Source organism: Pongo abelii, chromosome 20, assembly GCF_028885655.2.
Source record: "Pongo abelii isolate AG06213 chromosome 20, NHGRI_mPonAbe1-v2.0_pri, whole genome shotgun sequence".
In the NCBI taxonomy this organism is placed as follows: domain Eukaryota; kingdom Metazoa; phylum Chordata; class Mammalia; order Primates; family Hominidae; genus Pongo; species Pongo abelii.
In genome coordinates, this window is record NC_072005.2 from 18,564,636 (window position 1) to 18,587,155 (window position 22,520).

A 22,520-nucleotide genomic window follows, 5' to 3' on the forward strand; every position below is an offset into this window, starting at 1 on the left:
TGTTTTTCCTTTTTTACTCTGTCCTCCCCCACCCCCGCCAACTTCCTGGCCTGAATGCCGCTCCTGTGACCCCTCGAGGCGAGTGACCTCGGGGAACTGGCAATCTGTGCCTCAGTTTCCTTATCTGGAAAACGGGCCTTGCTAGCGGGGACTCCCCTCCCTAATTCTGGGCAGTATGCATGCATAGGGCAGGCCCTCAATGAACCCTTGCAGAATAAAGGACCGGCTCATCCCCAGCACCTGGCTCAGTGTGTGTAAGCGTCTACACCCTACGGCATAAGATGTTCCCATTTTGCAGATGGAGACACGGAGGCTGGGGAGGACTGCGCCTAGCCGTCGGGGGCGGGGCGCAGGGCGCGCACGCTGCGTCTCGGGCCCGGGGGCGTGCACGCCGAGCGGCTGACCGGGGGCGTGGTCGGGGGCGTGGCAGGGCGTGGCCTCGCGCGGCGGGGAGGCTTCAGCGGCAGAGGCAGCAGCTGTAGCGCCAGTCGGAACAGAAGCGGGTCCGAGGCACAGCCCGATCCCGCCATGGAACAGCCGAGGAAGGCGGTGGTAGTGACGGGTACGCTGGCTGATGGGGACTGTAGCGGCAGCGGCCGGGGGCAGAGGCGGGGGCGGCTCCGGGACTGTGGGGCCGGGAGGGGCAGGTGCTGGAAGTCCTCCCAGATTTGGAAGGTGTCATCGCCCGCGGGAGCCCCGCGCAGCCCAGGCTTCCTGGAAAGTGGAGGATGAGGAGCCTTGGGGGTCCCAGGGTCGGAAGTCAGGGCAGTCAGGCGCGGGGGTTGGAGGGCCGGGCAAAAGCCCGGCGCTGCGCAGGCCCCCCTGGCGTCCTTTCCTCCTAAGGTGGGGATGGTGACCCTCCTGGCACCTGCCTGCTCTGTCTGGCCTGCAGGCTGGACTGGACCCTTCCTCCCTGCCCCTTCCGAGGTCCAGCCTGTCCCCACACCGCTCCCCCAACCCCCGGCCCCAGGGCACAAAGGCCGATTTGCGGGCAGGAAGTGTCCCAGTGACAAATGAACCTCCCAGTCACTGCTCGCCGCCCCCTGCGCTCCTGGGGGGCTGCTCTCCCAAGGCAGGGGCAGGTGGGGGTCCGGGGACCTCGGGCTCTGCCAGCTGTCCCAGGGACTGTCTTCAGCGGAAACCTTTTTGTGTTTTGTGCCCGGGCTGTTTGTTGGTGAGTCAGGGCCCCCGCTGTCACCGACTCCCCCCAACCCCCAAACCAACTGTTTCTCCTCCCTGAGACTCCGCCTCGGGGCCACGTGGGGCGCCAACTTCCGCTGGGGCCTAAGAGTCAGGGAGTGGGGGGGTCATTTTGACCTGCTGTCTGGAGGGGTCAGAGTGGGAAATCCAGCAAAGGTGCACACAGGTGTTTTGTGGCTGTTGAAGGGAGGTTGAGGCTGATCCGGGAGATTCCGGGAAGAAGGAAGAAACAAGGCACCTGCTTAACAGGTGTGTATAATTGGGAGGAGGGTCACTGCCCCCACCCCTTCCAGCCTTCCTTTATCTGGTTATTTATTCCAGCACTTTTTGCATGAGCTGATTACATCTTTACTGGTTCCATTTTGCAGAAAGGGAAACTGAGGCTTACAGAGGTCATCCAGTTTGTAAGGGGCTGAGCTGAGACTCAAACTTCGGCTGTACAGAAGGATAGAGTTAGGAGGTCCCCTCCTGAGCCACAGCCTCTACTTGCTATCCCAGGCTACAGCATCTCTGCAGAGCATTCATATCCTGTGGGATCACTGGCCCAGATGGATGGTATTTTTTTTTTTTTTTTTTGAGACGGAGTTTTGCTCTTCTTGCCCAAGCTGGAGCACAATGGCGTGATCTCGGCTCACTGCAACCTCTGCCTCCCGGGTTCAAGCGATTCTCCTGCCTCAGCCTCCTGAGTAGCTGGAATTATGGGCACGCATCACCCCACCTGGCTAATTTTTTGTATTTTTAGTAGAAACGAGATTTCACCGTGTTGGCCAGGCTGGTCTCAAACTTCTGACCTCAGGTGATCTGCCCGCCTTGGCCTCCCAAAGTGCTGGGATTACAGGCATGAGCCACCGCACCCAGCCCCAGGTGTGGATTTGAATCCCAGCCCTTTCACCTTCTTGCTGTGTGACCTTGGGCAGCTAGCTTCACCTCTCTGTGCCTCAGTCCCTGCTCCTGGAAACTGGGCCTAGGAAACATCCTTGCCTGAAAGGGGATGTGGCCAGGCTGAATGCCAGGAAGATCACTTAGCACAGCCCTGGGCGACTGTCGTGTTTTGGACAGGCGGCCTGGAGTTTGAGCTAGCAGGGAGGAGGGTGACAAGGTGAAATCTAGACAGCCTGGAGGGCTCATTCCTCATTTGGTGCCGATTCAGGGCATTTTGGGACAGTGACACAATAATTGTAGGTTGGGTCAAGGGGATCAGAGGAAATGAAGACAGGATCAGGACAACCTTTTCGGAGGCAGAAGAGGCCTCTGGCCCCTGGCTGAGCATGAGGGGCAGGCGGAGGTGAAGACAGGAAGAAGGGACTCATTGACTTCAGAGTGGATAGGTGCAGGACGGCAGCTCTGATGGGCTTCCAAGTGCTTCCAGAACTCAGGACCAGGCAGGCCCCCAGTGTTGTCCCTGGCAGCTGCGCCCTGAAGCTCCTTTCTTGCTTCTCCAGGTGGGAGTGGCGGCCAGGCCAGACTGGGAAGGGCCACTCTTGGGTAATATATTGCTTTTCCTGTTTTTTCAGGATTTGGCCCTTTTGGGGAACACACCGTGAACGCCAGTTGGATTGCAGTTCAGGTAACTTAGATCCGGAGGGTGGGAGTCAGGCTTGGAGCTGGGCACCCCCCAGAAAGTTATGGCATCCAAGAAAGTCTCCTTTTAACAAAAACTTTTTTTTTTTTTTTTTTTTTTTTTTGAGACGAAATCTTACTCTGTCACCCAGGCTGGAATGCGGTGGCACAATCTTAGCCCACTGCAACCTTCGCCTCCTGGGTTTAAGCGATTCTCCCACCTCAGCCTCCAGAGTGGCAGAGATTATAGGTGGCTGCCACTACGCCCGGCTAATTTTTGTATTTTTAGTAGAGACGGGGTTTCACCATGTTGGCCAGGCTGGTCTCGAACTCCTGACCTCAAGTAATCCTCCTGCCTCAGCCTCCTAAAGTGCTGGAATTACAGGCGTGAGCCACTACGCTTAGCCAGCTCTTACAAAACGATGTAGGATCCACATCTCTTCCTGGATAGTAACCACCAGAGCACACATCTGTTGAGTATTTGTTTGTAGCCCAGCGCTCTGAATCCTCCCAACAACCCATGCATAGTACGTGCAGTTATTCTTGTGCCCACTTAACAGAATAGGAAACTGAGGCCCAGAGGAGAGATGAAGGGAGTTCTCTGAGGTCACACAGCCAAGAAGTGGGAGTGGCATTGCTTCAGAAGTGCCCCAGGCCCTGGCCAGCGGCTACAGATCTGGGTCTGGAGGGCCAGGTGTGGATATAAACATAGCTGGTTTCCAGGACACAGCTGTTCATGTGGTGCTGGCGTCTACTTTACCTAGGAATTATCCAACTCTAGGATCTCCCTCTTTTTTTTTTTTTTTTGAGACGAAATCTCACTCTGTTGCCCAGGCTGGAGTGCAGTGGCGCGATCTTGGCTCACTGCAACCTTGCCTCCCAGGTTCAAGCGATTCTCCTGCCTCAGCCTCCAGAGTAGCTGGGATTACAGGCGCCCGCTACCATGCCTGGCTACTTTTTTGTATTTTTAGTAGAGACGGGGTTTCACCATGATGGCCAGACTGGTCTCAAACTCCTGACCTCAGGTGACCCACCCACCTCGGCCTCCCAAAGTGCTGGGATTACAGGTCTGAGGCACCAACCCCGGCCAGGATCTCCCTCCTTTTTAACAAAAATCTTTTCCATTGGCTCAGACAAATTGTGACTCAGGTTGGTTTCTGAACAGCCAAAGTGAGAATTCTCTGGTATGTTTTAGGCAGGTAATTCATGGTTTAGGAAGGACCAGGCAGGAATATGTGGGGTGGGGTGGCAGGGGAACATATCTTGACCTTGTAGGAGGGGGTACAGTGAGCCTCGCTGTCATCTCCTGGCAGCTGGGGGAGGAAAAGATGGCATATTAGGGGCCGAGGGGGGCTGTCATTCCTGGTGCCCTGAACAAGATGCCAGTCTGCAAAAACTTTCTAGTTTCTTTTCCAGATGGAGTATTTTGTAGGGACAGGCTGGGGAGCAATGCACAGAGAGAAAGACAGAAGCGTTTTCTCGTTATATAAATCAGATTGGCAGAGACCAGAGCCAAACCCCTGTTTATCCTAGCCTATGAGCTGCCTGATTTAAAGTAACCTCTGTTCCCATTCCAGAATCCTAGATTTGGAGAAAAATCTAAGTTGAAACCTCAGCGTGGCAGTCCCGAGCTGTACCCCCCATTTTTTAATCACCCCCTCACTCCCCAACTTCAGACCTCAAAGTTTTGGCTGTTTCTTTCCTGCCCACTTGGTGAATGGAACGGAGGGACGGGGTCCCGGGACCCTGCAGATGGGAGCGTGCCCGAGGCCCTGCCTGCTCACCCACTCCCCGGAGAGCCAGACAAAAAGAAACAGCGTGTTTCTGAAGACTTGTGTGTCAGGCTTTGTGCGCATTTCAGACAGGAGCCTTCACGGGGCTGAGTGGACACAAAGCCGGGTGTCTGAATTCCTGGGCCCCAGACACTGTGATCTGCATCTAAATAGAAGAAAAATCAATTAAACAATCTTTGGAAATCCCTCCGAGCTTTGGAGCTTCTCGGATGGTGAAGGATGGCAGGTTTTTATCTTGTGGCCAGAGAGGAAATAGCCCTTCTCCTTGGTTCTCCTCTCTCCAGACCTGCAGTTTCCACTTTTTGCTTTCTTTTTTTTCTGGAGACACAGTTTCGTTCTTGTTGTCCAGGCTGGAGTGCAATGTCACCGTGTCAGCTCACTTCAACTTCCACCTCCTGGGTTCAAGCAATTCTCCTGCCTCAGCCTCCCTAGTAGCTGGGATTACAGCTGCGCACCACCAGGCCTGGCTAATTTTTGTATTTTTAGTACAGACGGGGTTTCGCCATGTTGACCAGGCTGGTCTTGAACTCCTGACCTCAGGTGATCCGCCCGCCTCAGCCTCCCAAGGTGCTGGGATTACAGGCGTGAGCCACTGCGTCCAGCCCCACTTTTTGCTTTCTTCCCGAAGTTTAGGACACAAGATTCCCCACCATTCCCCTGCTAAAAAGATGCCAACCTTCTCAGATCTGATTGTTTCACTTAAACAAAACAAAACAAAGTTTAACATATATACACCCACAACACTCATTAGTGAAATTTTAGGCCTGGCATGATGGCTCACGCCTGTAATCCCAGCACTTTGGGAGGCTGAGGCAAGGAGTTCGAGACTAGCCTGGCCAACATAGCAAGACCCCATCTCTACAAAAAAAACCACAAACATTAGCCGGGTGTGGTGGCGCACGCCTGTAGTCCCAGCTACTCGGGAGGCTCATATGGGAGGATCACCTAAGCCTGGGGAGGCAGAGGCTGCAGTGAGCCCTCATAGTGTCACTGCACTCCAGCCCGGGTGACAGAGCTAGACCCTGTCTCAAAAAAAAAAAAAAAAAAGAAATTTGGCCAGGCACAGTGGCTCACGCCTGTAATCCTAGCGCTTTGGAAGGCTGAGGTGGGCAGATCGCTTGAGGTCAGGAGTTCAAGACCAACCTGACCAATATGGTGAAACCCCGTCTCTACTAAAAATACAAACATTAGCCAGAAATCACTTGAACCCAGGAGTCAGAGGTTGCAGTAAGCCGAGATTGTGCCACTGCACTCCAGCCTGGGTGACAAAGCGAAACTCTGTCTCAAAAAAAAAAAAAGAAATTTTACATATGTGCACCCCCAAGGCCAGGTCAAGATCTCGAACATTCTCTGGTTCTTCCTCGCATTCTTCACAGAAGCCCCACATAGCCTCTTCCCAAGTACTCCCAAGCCCTCCAGATGTTAACCTCTGCAGACTTTTTTGCACCACTAGGTGAATTTTCCCTGTTCCAGAAGTTGGCAGGAACAAGTGGCTTCCAGGTGCCACACCTCTGCAAGAACCGCCCCTGAAGTTGCTCCTTGGTTCCTTCCTGTCCTGGATTTGCCTGTTAGAAAGGTGTCACTGCTGGATGAGTTGAATCCATTCCTCCAAAAAATGTGCCCTGGAGTGTTGTTGGTGTAATGCAGGCAACTGTTGCCAGGCGTCACCTCCACCCAAAGATGGGTGTTTTGTTCTGCACTGTGGGTGGCAATTGCTTCCTGCCATGACCGATTTTTCAGAAGCTCCTCATCCTTCAGGGACCTCCTAAGTACCTACTTCTCTGTGTCTCTCCCCTCTTGCTCCCTCTGGGTCTCTCTCTGTCCCTTTCCCTTCTTCTATCTCTGTTCATATCTGTGTCTCTCTTCATCTCTCTGTCTCTTCTGTCTCTCTCTCTGTCACTTTCAACTTCTCTATCTGTGTGTGTCTGTTTCTCTCTTTCTCTCTCTCTCTCTCTTTTTTTTTTTTTTTTTTTTTGAGACAGAGTTTCGCTCTTGTTGCCCAGGCTGTAGTGCAATGGCACAATCTCAGCTCACCGCAACCTCTGCCTCCCGGGTTCAAGCAATTCTCCTGCCTCAGCCTCCCGAGTAGCTGGGATTACAGGCATGCACCACCACCCCCAGCTAATTTTGTATTTTTAGTAGAGACAGGGTTTCTCCATGTTGGTCAGGCTGGTCTCAAACTCCCGACCTCAGGTGATCCGCTCACCTCGGCCTCCCAAAGTGCTGGGATTACAGGTGTGAGCCACCGCGCCTGGCTGTTTCTCTCTCTTGTGTCTTTCTGCCTCTCTCTCTCGTCTCTTTCTGCCTCTCTCTCTCTGGGTTTCTCTGTTCCTTCCCACCTCGTCCCTTCTTTCTCTCTCTGTTTCTCTCTTTCTCGCTCTCTTTTTTTTTTTTTGAGACAGGGTCTCACTCTGTCGTCCAGGCTGGAGTGGAGTTCAGTGGTTGATTGAACGAGTGAGGTGAGCGATCTCAGCTCACCTCATCCTTGACCTCCCAGGCTCAGGTGATCCTCCCGCCCCAGCCTCCCAATTAGCTGGGACTACAGGCATGCACCACCACACCCAGCTAATTTTTTTTTCTTTTTTTCTTTTTTTTTTGTAGAGATGGGATTTGGCCATGTTGCCCAGGCTGGTCTCAAACTCCTGGGCTCCAGCCATCCTCCTGTCTTAGCCCCCCAAAGTGCTGGGATTACAGGCGTAAACCTCCATGCCCAGCCTTCTCTGTTTCTTTCTGTCTCCCTGTCTCTCTCTCTCTCTGGGTCTTACTATCTCTTCCCCTTTCTCTTTCTCTTTGTTAATCTCTATGCGTCTCAGTTTCTCTCCCTGTGTGTGTCTCTGTCTCCTTGTCTCTTTCTCTCTGAATCTGTCTCTTTCCCCTTCTCTCTGTCCCCATGACTGTTTCTCTCTGACTCCATCTCTCTGTCTCTGTCTCTCCTTTTTTTTTTTTTTTTTTTTTTTGAGACAGGGTCTCACTCTGTCACCCAGGCTGGAGTGCAGTGAGTGGTGCCATCTTGGCTCACTGCAACCTCTGCCTCCCGAGTTCAAGTGATTCTCCCGTCTCAGCCTCCCAAGTAGCTGGGACTACAGGTGCGTGCCACCACACCCAGCTAATTTTTGTATTTTTAGTAGAGACGGAGTTTCACCATATTGGTCAGGCTGGTCTCGAACTCCTGACCTCGTGATCCACCTGCCTTGGCCTCCCAAAGTGCTGGGATTACAGGCGTGAGCCACTGCGCCCAGCCTATCTCCATCTCTTCTGATCCTTTCTCTTTATCCCCTGGGTGAAGTCATGCCCACAGCATAGATGGAACTGTTTTCCACCCGCAATGTTCAGGAGGTGGGAGTTGCGGGGGTACAGAGGGGACCTCCCTTGTCTTTCCTGGGATGGCAGCTGCCCCCAGCACCCCAAGCAGGAGGCACCATGTGTCTCCTGTGTCCCATCTCCCCTACCTCTCAGAGTGGACTGGGGCACTGGCTGTGTTTCTCTTCTGAGGAGGAGCAGGTGGGTGTTAAGGGCTGGGGAGCTCTGGGGCTCGGGGCCATCTGGGGCGTCTCTTGCCAAAGCTGGGTGAGGAGGACCCGGGTCACAGAACTTGGTAACATCACGGGACAATTGCTGCCACAGTGAGTCTAGACAGACCTGCTAAGGATATTACCAGGGAACAAAGAGGGTCTTTGTCGTGAGGTCAGGGGAATCGGTCAGACGAGGCTGCGCGGCGGGGTCCTGTCAGGTAGATGGGGTGTAGACAATGGGGCATCTGCCCGAGTCCCATCCTTTCACGGTGTATGCTCTGATGGTGCGTGAAGCCGGGTGTGCTCCCGGCAAAGTGATGTGGGACTTGGGGTGCCCTGCCCCCCTTCTCCCGGAGGAGAACCATCCAGCCCTGTTGGAGCAGAGCATGTTCAGAGGCTAAGACTTCAGCCAGATTACCAGCCACGCACTTCCTTCTAGTGCCAGATACACTGTTCCGGCAGGCGGCTTCCCGCCGTTACCCTATTTAAAATTGAATGATAATTTACATCAGGCAATGTGAACAGACCTTAAGTTTCCCTATCACTTTGGTGAGAAACTTTTTTTTTTGTTTTGAGATGGGGTCTTGCTCTGTTGCCTAGGCTGGAGTGCAGTGGCACAATCATAGCTCACTGCAGCCTCGACCTCCTGGGCTCCAGTGATCCTCTTGCCTCAGCCTCCCAAGTAGCTGGGACTACAGGCATGCACCACCATGCCTGGCTAATTTTTTAAATTTTATTTTTTGTAGAGATGGGATCTCACTATATTGCCCTGGCTGGTCTTGAACTCCCGGGCTCAAATGATCCTTCCACCTCGGCCTCCCAAAGAAGCTGGGATTACAGGTGTGAGCCACCGAGCCCTGCCATCAGGTGGGTCTTGGCAAACATGCATGTGAACACCTCTCTTGTGACTGCAGGCCTTGGGGTATGTGTATATGTTGACAGTGGTTTTCTTTCTTTCTTGTTTTTTTGTTTGTTTGTTTGTTGTTTTTTGTTTTTGTTTTTGAGACAGAATCTCACTCTGTCATCCAGGCTGGAGTGCAGTGGCGCAATCTCAGCTCACTGCAACCTCCACCTCCCGGGTTCAAGTGATTCTCATGCCTCAGCCTCCTGGGTAGCTGGCACTCAGCTAATTTTTGTATTTTTAGTAGAGACAGGGTTTCGCCATGTTGGCCAGGCTGATCTTGAACTCCTGGCCTCAAGCCATCCTCCTGCCTCAGCCTCCCAAATCGCTGGGATTACAGGTGTGAGCCACCCACCCCTGACCCTATTTTTCTGAATACAGCTTTCCCTGTTGATTTTTAAAGTAACACATCCCATGAGACTGAAGACATCACCTTGTGCCTATTAGGGAAAAGACAGAAAAGAGGCAGGTCTGTTGATATGGGACTATGGGTTGTTTTATTTTATTTTATTTTTTATTTTGTAAAACACTGACATGGTTTAAAAGTCAAAATCATGCGATGAGTTTTTTGCAGAGAAGTCTCCCTCCCGTCCCCATCCCCGCTCCCATTCCTCCCTTGCCCAGAAGGTGGCGCAGTCTCGCCATGGGTCATGCCGGGAAATCCCTCCAGGTTGGTCCAAACAGAGATTACTCATTCTTTTAAATATTTTAATTTTGTTTTTAATTTTGATGAAATCCAGTTTATTGATTATTTTTCTTTTATTGTCTGTGCTTTTCGTGTCATTTGGTGTGTGGGGGCTTTTTGGTCTTTTTTTGAGATGGGGTCTCACTGTGTTGCCCAGGCTGACCTCAGACTCCTGGCCTCAAGTGGTCCGCCCCAGTAGCTGGGATTACAGGCATGAGCCACTGTGCCTGGCTGCTGATTTGTTTTTTGTTTGTTGGTTTGTTTTGAGACACAGTGAGACTCTGGCTGGAGTGCAGTGGTGTGATCTTGGCTCACTGCAACCTCCACCTCCCAAGTTCAAGCGATTCTCCTGCCTCGGCCTCCTGAGTAGCTGGGACTACAGGCATGCGACACCACGCCTGGCTAATTTTTTGTGTGTTTTTAGTAGAGACGGGGTTTCACCATGTTGGCCAGGCTGGTCTCAAACTCCTGACCTCAAATGATCTATCCACCTCGACCTTCCAAAGTGCTGGGATTACAGGCATGAGCCACTGCACCCGGCCTGCTGATTTGTTTTTAAAAGAGAAAAGAGCTCTGTGGGTCTCCTCTTGGAGATTAGGGGAAGACGCATTTATAAACGGTAAAGTTTTCTCCTCTGGGACGTATTGAATATGAGGTGGGAAAACCAGGCCTCAGTGTAACGATCTCTCTCAATAGCAAGTATGTATTGACTGATCTGCAGTGCAGCAATGCCCCTAATTGGCATTTATGCCCCACCCATCAGCATGAGAAGTTTGCATGAGGATGTTCACTGCGGCATGGCTTTACAGTAAGGAAAATTAGAAGCCACTTAGATGTTCCAATGCAGGGGAATGTTTAAATCCATAGTGACCAGTTTCTGAGGTGGAGTATTATGCAGCAGAGAAAAGGGTGCGCTGAGATCTCCGTATAGTAATGTAGATAGATCTCTGAAATAGACTGCTGAGTGGAGCAAACAGAGTTGCAGGATAAATCAATGGCTGGGCACAGTGGCTCATGTCTGTCATCCCAGCACTTTGGGAGGCTGAGGTAGGAAGATCACTTGAGCCCTGGAGGTCAAGGCTGCAGCGAGCACTGATGGTGCCACTGCACTCCAGCCTCAGTGACCAGAGCTGGACCCTGTCTCAGAATTGCTTTTTTACTGCCTATGAATGGAAAAGCAGCAGTAAATCTTTTTAAAAACTTTACTTTTGGCCGGGCGCAGTGGCTCACGTCTGTAATCCCAGCACTTTGGGAGGCCAAGGCGGGCGGATCATGAGGTCAGGAGATGGAGACCATCCTGGCCAACATGGTGAAACCCCGTCTCTACTAAAAATACAAAAATAAGCCAGGCATGGTGGTATGTGCCTGTAATCCCAGCTACTTGGGAGGCTGAGGCAGGAGAATCACTTGAACCCAGAAGGTAGAGGTTGCAGTGAGCTCAGATTGCGCCACTGCACTCCAGCCTGGGCGACAGAACGAGACTCCATCTCAAAAAAACCAAACAAAACTTTACTTTTAAGTGCTGTTGGACTTTGTCTCAATACAATTTTTAAGAAAGGATAAAATCAGGCCAGGCATGGTGGCTCATGCCTGTAATCCCAGCACTTTGGGAGGCTGAGGTGGGCAGATCACCTGAGGTCGGAAGTTCGAGACCAGCCTGACCAACATGGAGAAACCCTGTCTCTACTAAAAGTACAAAATTAGCCAGGCGTGGTGGCGCATGCCTGTAATCCCAGCTACTTGGGAGGCTGAGGCCGGAGAATCACTTGAACCCAGGAGGCGGTGGTTGCGATGAGCTGAGAACCCACCATTGCACTCCAGCCTGGGCAACAAGAGCAAAACTCCGTCTCAAAAAAAAAAAAAAGAGGATAAAATCGATGTAAAACCAAGCCAGATGTGGTGGTACATGCCTGTAGTCTCAACTAAGGCTAAGGTGGGAGGATCACTTGAGTCTAGGAGTTCAAGACCAGCCTGGGCAATGTAGCAAGACCCCATCTCTAAAAGAAAAAATACTATGGGATTTCTCAGGTGTGTGAATAAGAGATTAGAAACAGGTCTGCATGGGGCTGAATGCAGTGGCTCATGCCTGTAATCCCAGCACTTTGGGAGGCCAAGGGGGGCTGATCACTTGATCTCAGGAATTGAAGACCATCCTGGCCAACATGACGAAACCCCTTCTCTACTAAAAATACAAAAATTAGTTGGGTGTTTTCCCAGTACTCGGGAGTACTGTAATCCCAGTACTCGGGAGGCTGAGGCAGAAGGAACTCTTGAGCCTGGGAAGCAGAGGTTGCAGTAAGACAAGATCATACCACTGAATGATTTTTGATAATCCATCTCAAAAAAAAAAAGAAAAGAAAGAAACAGGTCTACATGATGTGTGCCCTGTCACCTCTGTGGTGTGAAGATGGGAATTAGTGCAGGTTTGTTGATGGAACGGATGGTGGGGCCTTTGAAAAATATAATTGTCTTTTTTTTTTGAGACAGATTCTTGCTCTGTTGCCCAGGCTGGAGTGCAGTGGCACAATCTGGGCTCACACTGCAACCTCCACCTCCCAGATTCAAGCCATTCTCATGCCTCAGCCTCCCGAGTAGCTGGGAGTACAGGTGCGCACCATCACACCCAGATAATTTTTGTATTTTTCATAAAGACAGGGTTTTTCCACGTTGACCAGGGTAGTCTCGAACTCCTGACCTCAGGTGATCCGCCCGCCTCGGCCTCCCAAAGTGCTGAGATTACAGGCGTGAGCCACCGTACTCAGCCACCTCTCAGTATTATTGAACTTTCTTCTGGGATACTGCTGAGTTACTTGGAAACAGGTTGAATCTTTTTTTTTTTTTTTCCTTGAGACAGTTTTACTCTTGTCACCCAGGCTGGGGTGCAGTGGCGCAATCTCGGCTCACTACAATCTCTGCCTCCCAGGTTCAAGCCATACTCCTGCCTCAGCCTCCTGAGTAGCTGGGATTACAGGCACCTGCCACCATGTCCGGCTAATTTTTGTATTTTTTAGTAGAGATGGGGTTTCACCACGTTGGCCAGGTTGATCTTAAACTCCCGGCCTCAGGTGATCCACCCACCTCAGCCTCCCAAAGTACTGGAATTACAGGCAGGAGTCACCGGGCCTGGTTCTTTTTTTTTTTTTTGAGACAAGGCCTTGCCCTGTTGCCCAGGCCATAGCGCAGTGGTGCAATCTTTGCTCACTGCATGCAGCCTCCACCTCCCTGGCTCAAGCAATCCTCCCACCTTAGCCTCCCAATTAGCTGAGACTGCAGGCATGTGCCGCCACATCCAGCTAATTTGTATTTTCGAGTTTTGCCATATTGGCCAGGCTGGTCTTCAACTCCTGGGCTAAAGCAATCCTCCTGCCTTGGCCTCCTAAAGCACTGGGACTGGCCAAATTAATCATTTTAAGTATATATTTGGCCACTGTACCTGGCCAAATTAATCATTTTAAAGTATATAATTGCACGGCATTAAGTACACTCACTGTGTTGCGCAACCATCATCTCTATCTAGTTCCAGAACATTCCATCACCCGAAAAGAAGACCCCGTCCCCATCAGTAGCCATTCTCCATTCCCCTCCCCCAGCCCCTGGGAGCCACTCGTCTGCTTCCTGTCTCTATGGATTTGCCTGCTCTGGGCATTTCATATCGATGGAATCATACAATATGTGGCCTTTTGTGTCTGGCTTCTCTCACTCAGCATCATGTTTTCAAAGTTCATCCACATTGTAGCAGGGATCAGTGCTTCTTTCCTTTTCATGACTGAATCGTATTCCATTGGATGGATGGACCATATTTCATTTATCTATCTGTTGATGGGCATTTGTGCTATTTCTACCTTTTGGCTTTTGTGAATACTGGAGAGGCTTCTTTTTACAAATTGGACGTGGTGGCTCACCCCTGTAATCCCAGCATTTTGGGAGGCCAAGGCAGGTGAATCACTTGAGGTCAGGAGTTTGAGACCAGCCTGGCCAACATGGTGAAACCCCATCTGTACTAAAAATACAAAAATTAGCTGGGCGTGATCCCGCATGCCTGTAATCCCAGCTACTGGGGAGGCTGAGGCTTGAGAGTCACTTGAACCCAGGAGGCAGAGGTTGCAGTGAACCGAGATCATAGCACTGTGCTCCAGCCTGGGTGACAGAATGAGACTCTGTCCCAAAAATATAAAAGACTCTTGGGAGGCAGAGGCAGGTGGATCACGAGGTCAGGAGATCGAGACCATCCTGGCTAACACGGTGAAACCCCGTCTCTGCTAAAGATAGAAAAAGTTAGCCAGGCATGATGGTGGGTGCCTGTAGTCCCAGCTACTCGGGAGGCTGAGGCAGGAGAATGGCGTGAACCCGGGAGGCAGAGCTTGCAGTGAGCCAAGGTGGTGCCGCTGCACTCCAGCCTGGGTGACAGAGCGAGACTCTGTCTCAAAATAAAATAAAATAAAATAAAATAAAATAAATAAAAGACTCTGTTGCAGGGCACAGGGTCTGACCCTGCTGCCCAGGCTGGAGCGCAGTGGCACGATCATAGCTCACTGCAACCTCAACCACCTGGGCTTAGGTAATCCTCCCATCTCAGCCTCCTGAATAGCTGGGACCACAGGTGTGCACCATCATGCCCAGCTAATTTTTAAAGTTTTTGTAGAGGCCAGGTCTCACTATGTTGCCCAGGCTGGTCTCAAACTCCTGGGCTCAAGCGATCCTCCAGCCTCAGCCTCTCAAAGTGCTGGGATTACAGGCATGAGCCACTGCACCCAGCCCCATTTCTAAAATAATAACAGTAATAGGATAATGGCAGCCGATGTCATTTGAACACTTAAAATATGCCAGACATTCTGCTTAGAACTGTTAGCGTGAGTGAGCGCATTTAATTTTGAAAGCTATCCTGTGAGGTAAGTCGATACTCTTTTTTTTTTTTTTGAGATGGAGTCTTGCTCTGTCACCCAGGCTGGAGTGCAGTGGCACAATCTTGGCTCATCGAAAGCTCTGCCTTCCAGATTCATGCCATTCTCCTGCTTCAGCCTCCCCAGTAGCTGGGACTACAGGCGCACGCCACCACGCCCGGCCAATTTTTTTGTATTTTTAGTAGAGATGGGGTTTCACTGTGTTAGCCAGGATGGTCTCGATCTCCTGACCTTGTGATTCGCTTGCCTGGGCCTCCAAAAGTGCTGGGATTACAGGCATGAGCCACTGCGCCTGGTCTTTTTCTTTGAGATGGAGTTTCGCTCTTGTTGCCCAGGCTGGAGTACAGTTACGTGATCTTGGCTCACTACAACCTCTGCCTCCCGGGTTCAAGTGATTCTCCTGCCTCAGCCTCCCAAGTAGCTGGAATTACAGGTGTGTGCCACCACACCCAGCTAATTCTTGTATTTTTAGTAGAGATGGGGTTACACCATGTTGGCTAGACTGGTCTCGAACTCCTGACCTCAGGTGATCTGCCCACCTTGGCCTCCCAAAGTGCTGGGATTACAGGTCTGAGCCATCATGCCTGGCCTGATACTCTGTTATTCCCATTTTATGGATGAGGAAACTGAGACTCAGGTTAAGTGGATTGCCCAAGGTCACACAGGCAGGATTGAGTCCAAGGAGCCTGGGATTTAACCCCAGGGACCATAGAATCATGTCACCTTCCATAGAGATACAGAGAGACTTTGAGGCAAGAGGGTGGGGAAGAAAATGAGGGGCTTTGAACTAAATCAACACACGCCCTTCCCATCCTGCAGAATGAGTCTGGAGAACGGCCTATTTGTTTCACCCCCAGGGAGCGCATTATCCCCATAGCTGTCATCTGGGGCCATGACACTCCCACTCTCCTCTCTTCCAGGAGCTGGAAAAGCTAGGCCTTGGTGACAGTGTGGACCTGCATGTGTACGAGATTCCGGTTGAGTACCAAACAGTCCAGAGACTCATCCCCGCCCTGTGGGAGAAGCACAGTCCACAGGTGAGTGGTGCCAAGGGGCAGCACTTCCTCATCAGGACGTACAGGTTGGCACCCTTCATGTGGAGGACTTAGGTGGCTTGTTCCTGATCGGATCACGTGACCAATGCCATACAGCCTTGTCTTCAAAAGCGCTTTTCAGGCCGGGCACGGTGGCTCATGCCTGTAATCCCAGCACGTTGGGAGGCCAAGGCAGGTGGATAACCTGAACTCAGGAGTTTGCGACCAGCCTGGGCAACATGGCGAAACCCTATCTCTACTAAAAATACAAAAAATTAGCCGGGTGTGATGGTGGGCGCCTGTAGTCCCAGCTACTTGGGAGGCTGAGGCAGGAGAATCACTTGAACCCGGGAGGCGGAGGTTGCGGTGAGTCAAGATTGCGCCAGTGTACTCCAGCCTGGGCAGCAGTGCAAGACTCTTGTCTCAAAAAAACAAAAAAACCTGAAGGGCTATCCAGGCCAAGGGTAGTGTCTCATGCCTGTAATCCCAGCACTTTGGAAGGCCGAGGCAGGAGGATTGCTTGAGTCTAGGAGTTTGAGACCAGCCTGGGCAGCATAGTGAGATCCCATCTCTACAAAAAAATTTAAAAATTAGGCATGATGGTACATGCTTATAGTCCCAGCTACTCAGAAGGCTGAGGCAGGAGGATTGCTTGAGCCCAGGAATTTAAGACTGCAGTGAGCCAAGATTTTTATGCCACTGCACTCCAGCCTGGGCAACAGAACAAGATCCTGTCTCTTAAAAAAACAAACAAGACTGGGCATGGTGGCTCACGCCTGTAATCCGAGCACTTTGGGATGCTGAGGCGGGCGGATCACTGGAGGTCAGGAGTTTGAGACCAGCCTGGCCAACATGGTGAAACCCTGTCTCTACTGAAAATACAAAATTAGCCAGGTGTGGTGGCGCATGCCTGTAATCCCAGCTACTTGGGAGGCGGAGGCCAGAGAATCCCTTGAACCCAGGAAGGGGAGGTTGCAGTGAGCTGAGATCGCGCCACCGCACTCCAGCCTGGGCGACAGAGCAAGACTCCATCTCAACAAAGAAACAAAAACACTGCATTGGCATTTTAACACCTGCATAGTAGCTCATTATTTATTGAACTAACTCCGCCGGATGGCTAGTTAGCTTGTTTGCAGTATTTGATTTCGATAACAAGAACAGCTGCAGTGAACAGCCTTTCATGTTTCAAATTCTTGCCTGTCTTACATGGCATACCTTTTTCCAAGAGTGACTGCAGGGTCTATTCTAGCAGCAAGAGGTCAGAAACAACACAACCCCAGGCAGAGCCCATTAAGGATGCTGCCTTTTCCCTGGCCTCAGGGGGACCCCTCCGAGTCCCATGGGCAGGCCATGTTAAGTCCTGCCCCTGTCTGTGTGCAGCTGGTGGTGCACGTGGGGGTGTCAGGCATGGCGACCACAGTCACACTGGAGAAATGTGGACACAACAAGGGCTACAAGGGGCTGGACAACTGCCGCTTCTGCCCCGGCTCCCAGTGCTGCGTGGAGGACGGGCCTGAAAGCATTGACTCCATCATCGACATGGATGCTGTGTGCAAGCGAGTCACCACGTTGGGCCTGGATGTGTCGGTGACCATCTCGCAGGATGCCGGCAGGTAGGGCCCTGTGGGGTGGGGGTGAGTGGGGATTTCCCTCCTCCACCCACTGAGCCTGGTGTAGAACAAGCCAAGCGTGTTGACCTTGGCCTTTTTAGACCAAGCACTCAGTGTATACTAGGCACAGAGCCAAGTATTTGTACATAGCAGGTGCCGTTGGTTCTGCTCCTGGGACTCATGGATCTGCCCACTTCTCTCCACCGTCATGGTCCCCACCAAGGCCCCCAGCATCTCCCACCTGGACACTGCCCCAGCCTCCACCTCAGTCTTCCTCCCTGCTGCCTCCACCCCAACCCAAGTAGTCAGTTTCTGTGTTAATTTCCTGGAGCTGCTATAACAAATACCCACAAACTGGGTGGTTTCATATAACAGAAATGTATTGTCTAACAGCCTTGGAAGTCAGAAGTCCAAGGTCAAGGTGGTAGCAGGGCTGGTTCCTTCTGGAGGTGCTGAGGGTGAATCTGTCCCAGGCCTCTCTCCTGCAGCTGGTGGCTGCCAGCCATCCTTGGCTTGTAGACACATCACTCCAGTCCCCGCCCCTATCCTTACATCACCTTCTTCCCTTTGTGTGTGGCCGTGTGGTCTTCTTATTAGGACACCAGTCATTATATTTAGGACTCATCCTAATCCAGTATGACTTCATCTTTTTTTTTTTTTGAGACGGAATTTTGCTCTTGTTGCCCAGCCTGGAGTGCAATGGCGTGATCTCAGCTCACTGCAACCTCCACCTCTTGGGTTCAAGTGGTTCTCCTGCCCCAGCCTCCCAAGTAGCTGGGATTACAGGCATGCACCACCACGCCCAGATAATTTTATATTTTTATTAGAGACAGGGTTTCTCCACGTTGGTCAGGCTGGTCTCGAACTCCCGACCTCAGGTGATCCACCCACCTCTGCCTCCCAAAGTGCTGGGATTACAGGCGTGAGCCACTGCGCCCAGCCGACCTCATCTTAATTTAACTAATTACATCTGCAAAGATCTTCTTTCCAAATAAGGTGACATTCTTTTTTTTTGGAGATGGAGTTTTGCTCTTGTTGCCCAGGCTGGAGTGCAATGGCACAATCTCGGCTCACTGCAACCCCCGCCTCCTGGGTTCAAACAATTCTTCTGGGATTACAGGCATGCATCACCAGACCCAGCTAATTTTTTGTATTTTTAGTAGAGATGGGGTTTCACTGTGTTGGTCAGGTTGGTCTCAAACTCCCGCTCTCAGGTGATCCACCCTCCTCAGCCTCTCAAAGTGCTGGGATTATAGGCTTGAGCCACCAAACCTGGCCCAAATAAGGTCACATTCTGAGGTCCCAGGTGAACACGAATGTTGAGGGAGATGATTCAACCTATTGCAAAAGGTCTTTTATAAATTTAAATCAGGGCCAGGCGCAGTGGCTCACGCCTATAATCCTAGCACTTTGGGAGGCCAAGGCAGGAGGATTGCTTGAGCCCAGGAATTCAAGACCAGCCTGGGCAACATAAGGAGACCCCATCTGAACAAATAAAAAAATAGCAGGCCGAGACAGGAGGATTCCTTGAGCTTGGAGTTCGAGGCTGCAGTGAGCTGTGATAGCACCACTGCACTCCAGTCTGGGCAACAGAGCAAGACCCTGTTGGCTCTAAATAAATAAATGCATGTGTTCCTTTCCTAGGCCTTCCCTACGGCTCCCATTGCACATAGAATAAAATTCCAACCCTGGCCCTTGGCCCGCCTCTCCACCCCGCTCTGCCTCTACTCACCCCGCATCCATTGCACTCCAGACACATAAACCAGCTTCCTCCTGCTCCTCAAACACACCAAGCTCACTCCAGCCTCAGGGCCTTTGCACGCCCTATGACCTCTGCCAAAAACACCTTCCTCTGGGAACACCTCTTTCCAGTCTTTTTTTTTTTTAAGATGGAGTCTCGCTCTGTAGCATAGGCTGGAGTGCATTGGCGCGATCTTGGCTCACTGCAACCTCTGCCTCTGACGTTCAAGTGATTCTCCTGCCTCAGCTTCCCAAGTAGCTGGGATTACAGGCGTGCACCATCATTCCCAGCTAACTTTTGTATTTTTAGTAGAGGCGGGGTTTTGCCATATTGGCCACACCAGGGTGGTCTTGAACTCCCGACCTCAAGTGATCCACCTACCTCAGCCTCCCAAAGTGCTGGGATTATAGGCCTGAGCCACCGCGCCTGGCCCTCTTTTCAGTTGTAATTCCAACACGAGTCACCTCCTTGCAACTTGTAGGCCTCTCCAACTCCCCAGACCAAGTTATACCCTCCCAGCACCAGCTTCCTCACTTTTCCCTAATCTGTGCGCTTGTCCAACTCAAAGGCGGCTATTGGTCGATGCAGTTGAGTAGCTGAAGGAAGGAATGCCTGGATTTACCATCAGGATTTTTGTTTTTAGAGACAGGGTCTCGCTCTGTTGCCTAGGCTGGAGTCCAGTGGTATAATCACAGCTCACTACAGCCTCCACCTCCTGGGATTAAGTGATCCCCCGCCTCAGCCTCCCGAGTAGCTGGGACTACAGATGCACACCACCACGTCCAGCTAATTTTTATATTTTTTGTAGAGACAGAATCTTGCTACATTGCCCAGGCAGGTCTTGAATTCCTGGGCTCAAGTGATCCTTGTGCCTTGGCCTCCCAAAGTGCCGGGATTACAGGCAAAAGCCACCGCACACCGCTGAGTTCTTTTTAAAGCTAACTTTTTTTCTCTTTTTTAATTGAAAACTAATTGTTATTTAGTTGTTTATTTATTTTGACAGGATCTTGTTCTGTAGCCCAGGCTAGAGTGCAGTGGCAAAATCACAGCTCACTGCAGCCGTGACTTTTTGGGCTTAGGTGATCCTCCCACCTCAGCCTCCCAGGTAGCACAACCAAACCCAGCTAATTTATTTTTTATTTTTATTTTTTTTTGAGACAGAGTCTTGCTCTGTCACCCAGGCTGGAGCCAGGCTGCAGTATTGTGGCACAGTCTTGGCTTGCTGCAACCTCCACCTCCCGGGTTCAAGCAATTCTTCTGCCTCAGCCTCCTGAGTAGCTGGGATTACAGGTGCCTGCCACCACACCCAGCTAATTTTTGTATTTTTAGTAGAGATAGGGTTTTATCATGTTGGCCAGGCTGGTCTCGAACTCCTGACCTCAGGTGATTCGCCTGCCTCGGCCTCCCAAAGTGCTGGGATTACAGGCATGAGCCACCGCGCCTGGCCTAATTTTATTTTATTTTGGATTTTTTGAGACTGCATCTAGCTTTGTCACCCAGGCTGGAGTGCAGTGGCTCGATCTTGTTGCACTGCAACCTCCACCTCCCGGGTCAAGCGATTCTCCTGCCTCAGCCTCCGGAGTAGCTGGGATTGCAGGCACCCACCACCACACCCAGCTAATTTTTGTATTTTTAGTAGAGATGGGGTTTCACCATGTTGCCCAGGCTGGTGTTGAACTTCTGAGCTCAAGCAATATGCCCACCTTGGCCTCCCAAGGTGCTAGAATTACAGGTGTGAGCCTCCGCACCCAGCTCAATTTTTTTTCTTTTTTTTTTTAAAGACAAGAGTTTTGCTCTTGTTGCCCAGGCTGGAGTGCAATGGCAGAATCTCAGCTCACCGCAACCTCTGCCTCCCAGGTTCAAGTGATTCTCCTGCCTCAGCCTCCCAAGTAGCTCGGACTACAGGCGCCTGCCACCACGCCCAGAAAATTTTTGTATTTTTAGTTGAGACGAGGTTTCACCATGTTGGCCAGGCTGGTCTTGAACTCCTTTCCTCAGGTGATCCACCCACCTTGCCCTTACAAAGTGCTGGGATTACAGGCGTGAGCCACCGCGCCCGGCCGCCCAGCCCAATTTTTTTGTATTTTTGGTAGAGACAGGATGTTGCAATGTTGCCCAGGCTGGTCTCGAACTCCTGGAGTCAAGGGATCATCCCACTTCAGCCTCCCAAAGTGCTGGGACTACAGGTGTGAGCCACCATACCCAGCTTCCATCAGTCTCTTTATAAAATTAATTTTTAATCATAGGTAACTCTAGAACATATCCTCATATGTCTAATTGGGAAAAATTCTCATTCCCTCTTTTTTTCCATAGCAGTCCCTCTGATAAGTCAGACACGGAAACCATGAAGCTCCTACTGACTGACACGTTTCCATACATATATACATCACTTGGCCTGCTGCTTTACAATTTTGTCTTGTTTTGCTTTGCTTTTACGTGGATGGAGTCACACAGCGAAAGTCACACTTTACTGAGAATTCTCTTCCTCAGTTTTCATTTGTGAACGTTCAACATGCATCTGGCGAGTTCTCCATATTTTTCTGGCTGTACCACATTCCTTGTAAACGGCGTCATAGGGTTCCATGGTGTGGATAAACCAGTTTACTAAGCCACTCCCTGTCAGTGGGCTTTAGGTTGCTTTCTGTTTTCCTGCTTTCATACATAATATGGTGGGGAGCATCCTTGTTTGTACTTTCTTGTACTCTTGTGCAGATGGTTCCTGAGGGTAGATCTAAAAACTGGAAATAGGCCGGGCGTGGTGGCTCACACCTGTAATCCCAGCACTTTGGAAGGCCAAGGCAGGCGAATCACTCAAGGTCAGGAGTTCCAGACCAGCCTGGCCAACATGGTCAAACCCCGTCTCTACTAAAAATACAAAAATTAGCCAGACGTGCTGACAGGCGCCTGTAATCCCAGCTACTCGGGAGGCTGAGGCAGGAGAATCGCTTGAACCCGGGAGGCGGATGTTGGAGTGAACCAAGATTGCAACACTCCACTCCAACCTGGGTGACAGAGTATGACTCCGTCTCAAACAAATAAATAAATAAAAATGAAAACTGGAAATAGGGCCAGGCACGGTGGCTCACACCTGTAATCCCAGCACTTTGGGAGGCTGAGGCAGGCAGATCACTAGAGGTCAGGAGTTTCAGACCAGCCTGGCCAGCATGGTGAAACCCTGTGTCTACTAAAAATACAAAAATTAGCCAGACATGGTGTGGCCCACGCCTGTAATCCCAGCTACTCGGGAGGCTGAAGCAGGAGAATCACTCGAGCCAAGGAGGCAGAATTTGCACTGAGCTGAGATTGTGCCACTGCACTCCAGCCTGAGCAACAGAGCAGACTCTGTCTCAAAAAAAAAAAAGCCGGTGGTGGTGGTGCACACCTGTAGTCCCAGCTACTCAGGAGGGTGGGGTAGGAGGATCGCTGGAGGCCAGGAGTTTGAGGCTACAGGGAGCTGTGACTGCGCCACTGCACTCCAAACTGGGAGACAGAGTGAGACCCTGTCTCAATAAACAAACAAAAAATGGAAATACCAGGTTGTAAAGTCTGGGTGATTATAATTTTACTAGCCTGACAAATTGCC

At 51.1% G+C, this 22,520-nt stretch overlaps 1 protein-coding gene across 5 annotated transcripts in view; it reads left to right on the top strand.

The window, feature by feature from the left end:
• The first annotated feature begins 431 nt into the window (after positions 1–431).
• Positions 432–22,520, top strand: part of PGPEP1 (pyroglutamyl-peptidase I) — a 29,043-nt gene continuing 6,954 nt past the window's right edge. For 3 of the 5 annotated variants that reach the window (XM_002828925.6, XM_009252984.4, XM_024238024.3), the window contains exons 1-4: positions 432–562; positions 2,715–2,767; positions 15,473–15,589; positions 16,967–17,199. In XM_002828925.6, the coding sequence (XP_002828971.1) occupies positions 529–562; positions 2,715–2,767; positions 15,473–15,589; positions 16,967–17,199 (437 nt within the window). In that variant the 5' untranslated portion in view covers positions 432–528. Of the gene's footprint in view, positions 563–1,323; positions 1,450–2,714; positions 2,768–15,472; positions 15,590–16,966; positions 17,200–22,520 lie in introns of those variants that run through there. The other 2 variants (XM_024238023.3, XM_009252985.4) reach the window with 2 other exon arrangements.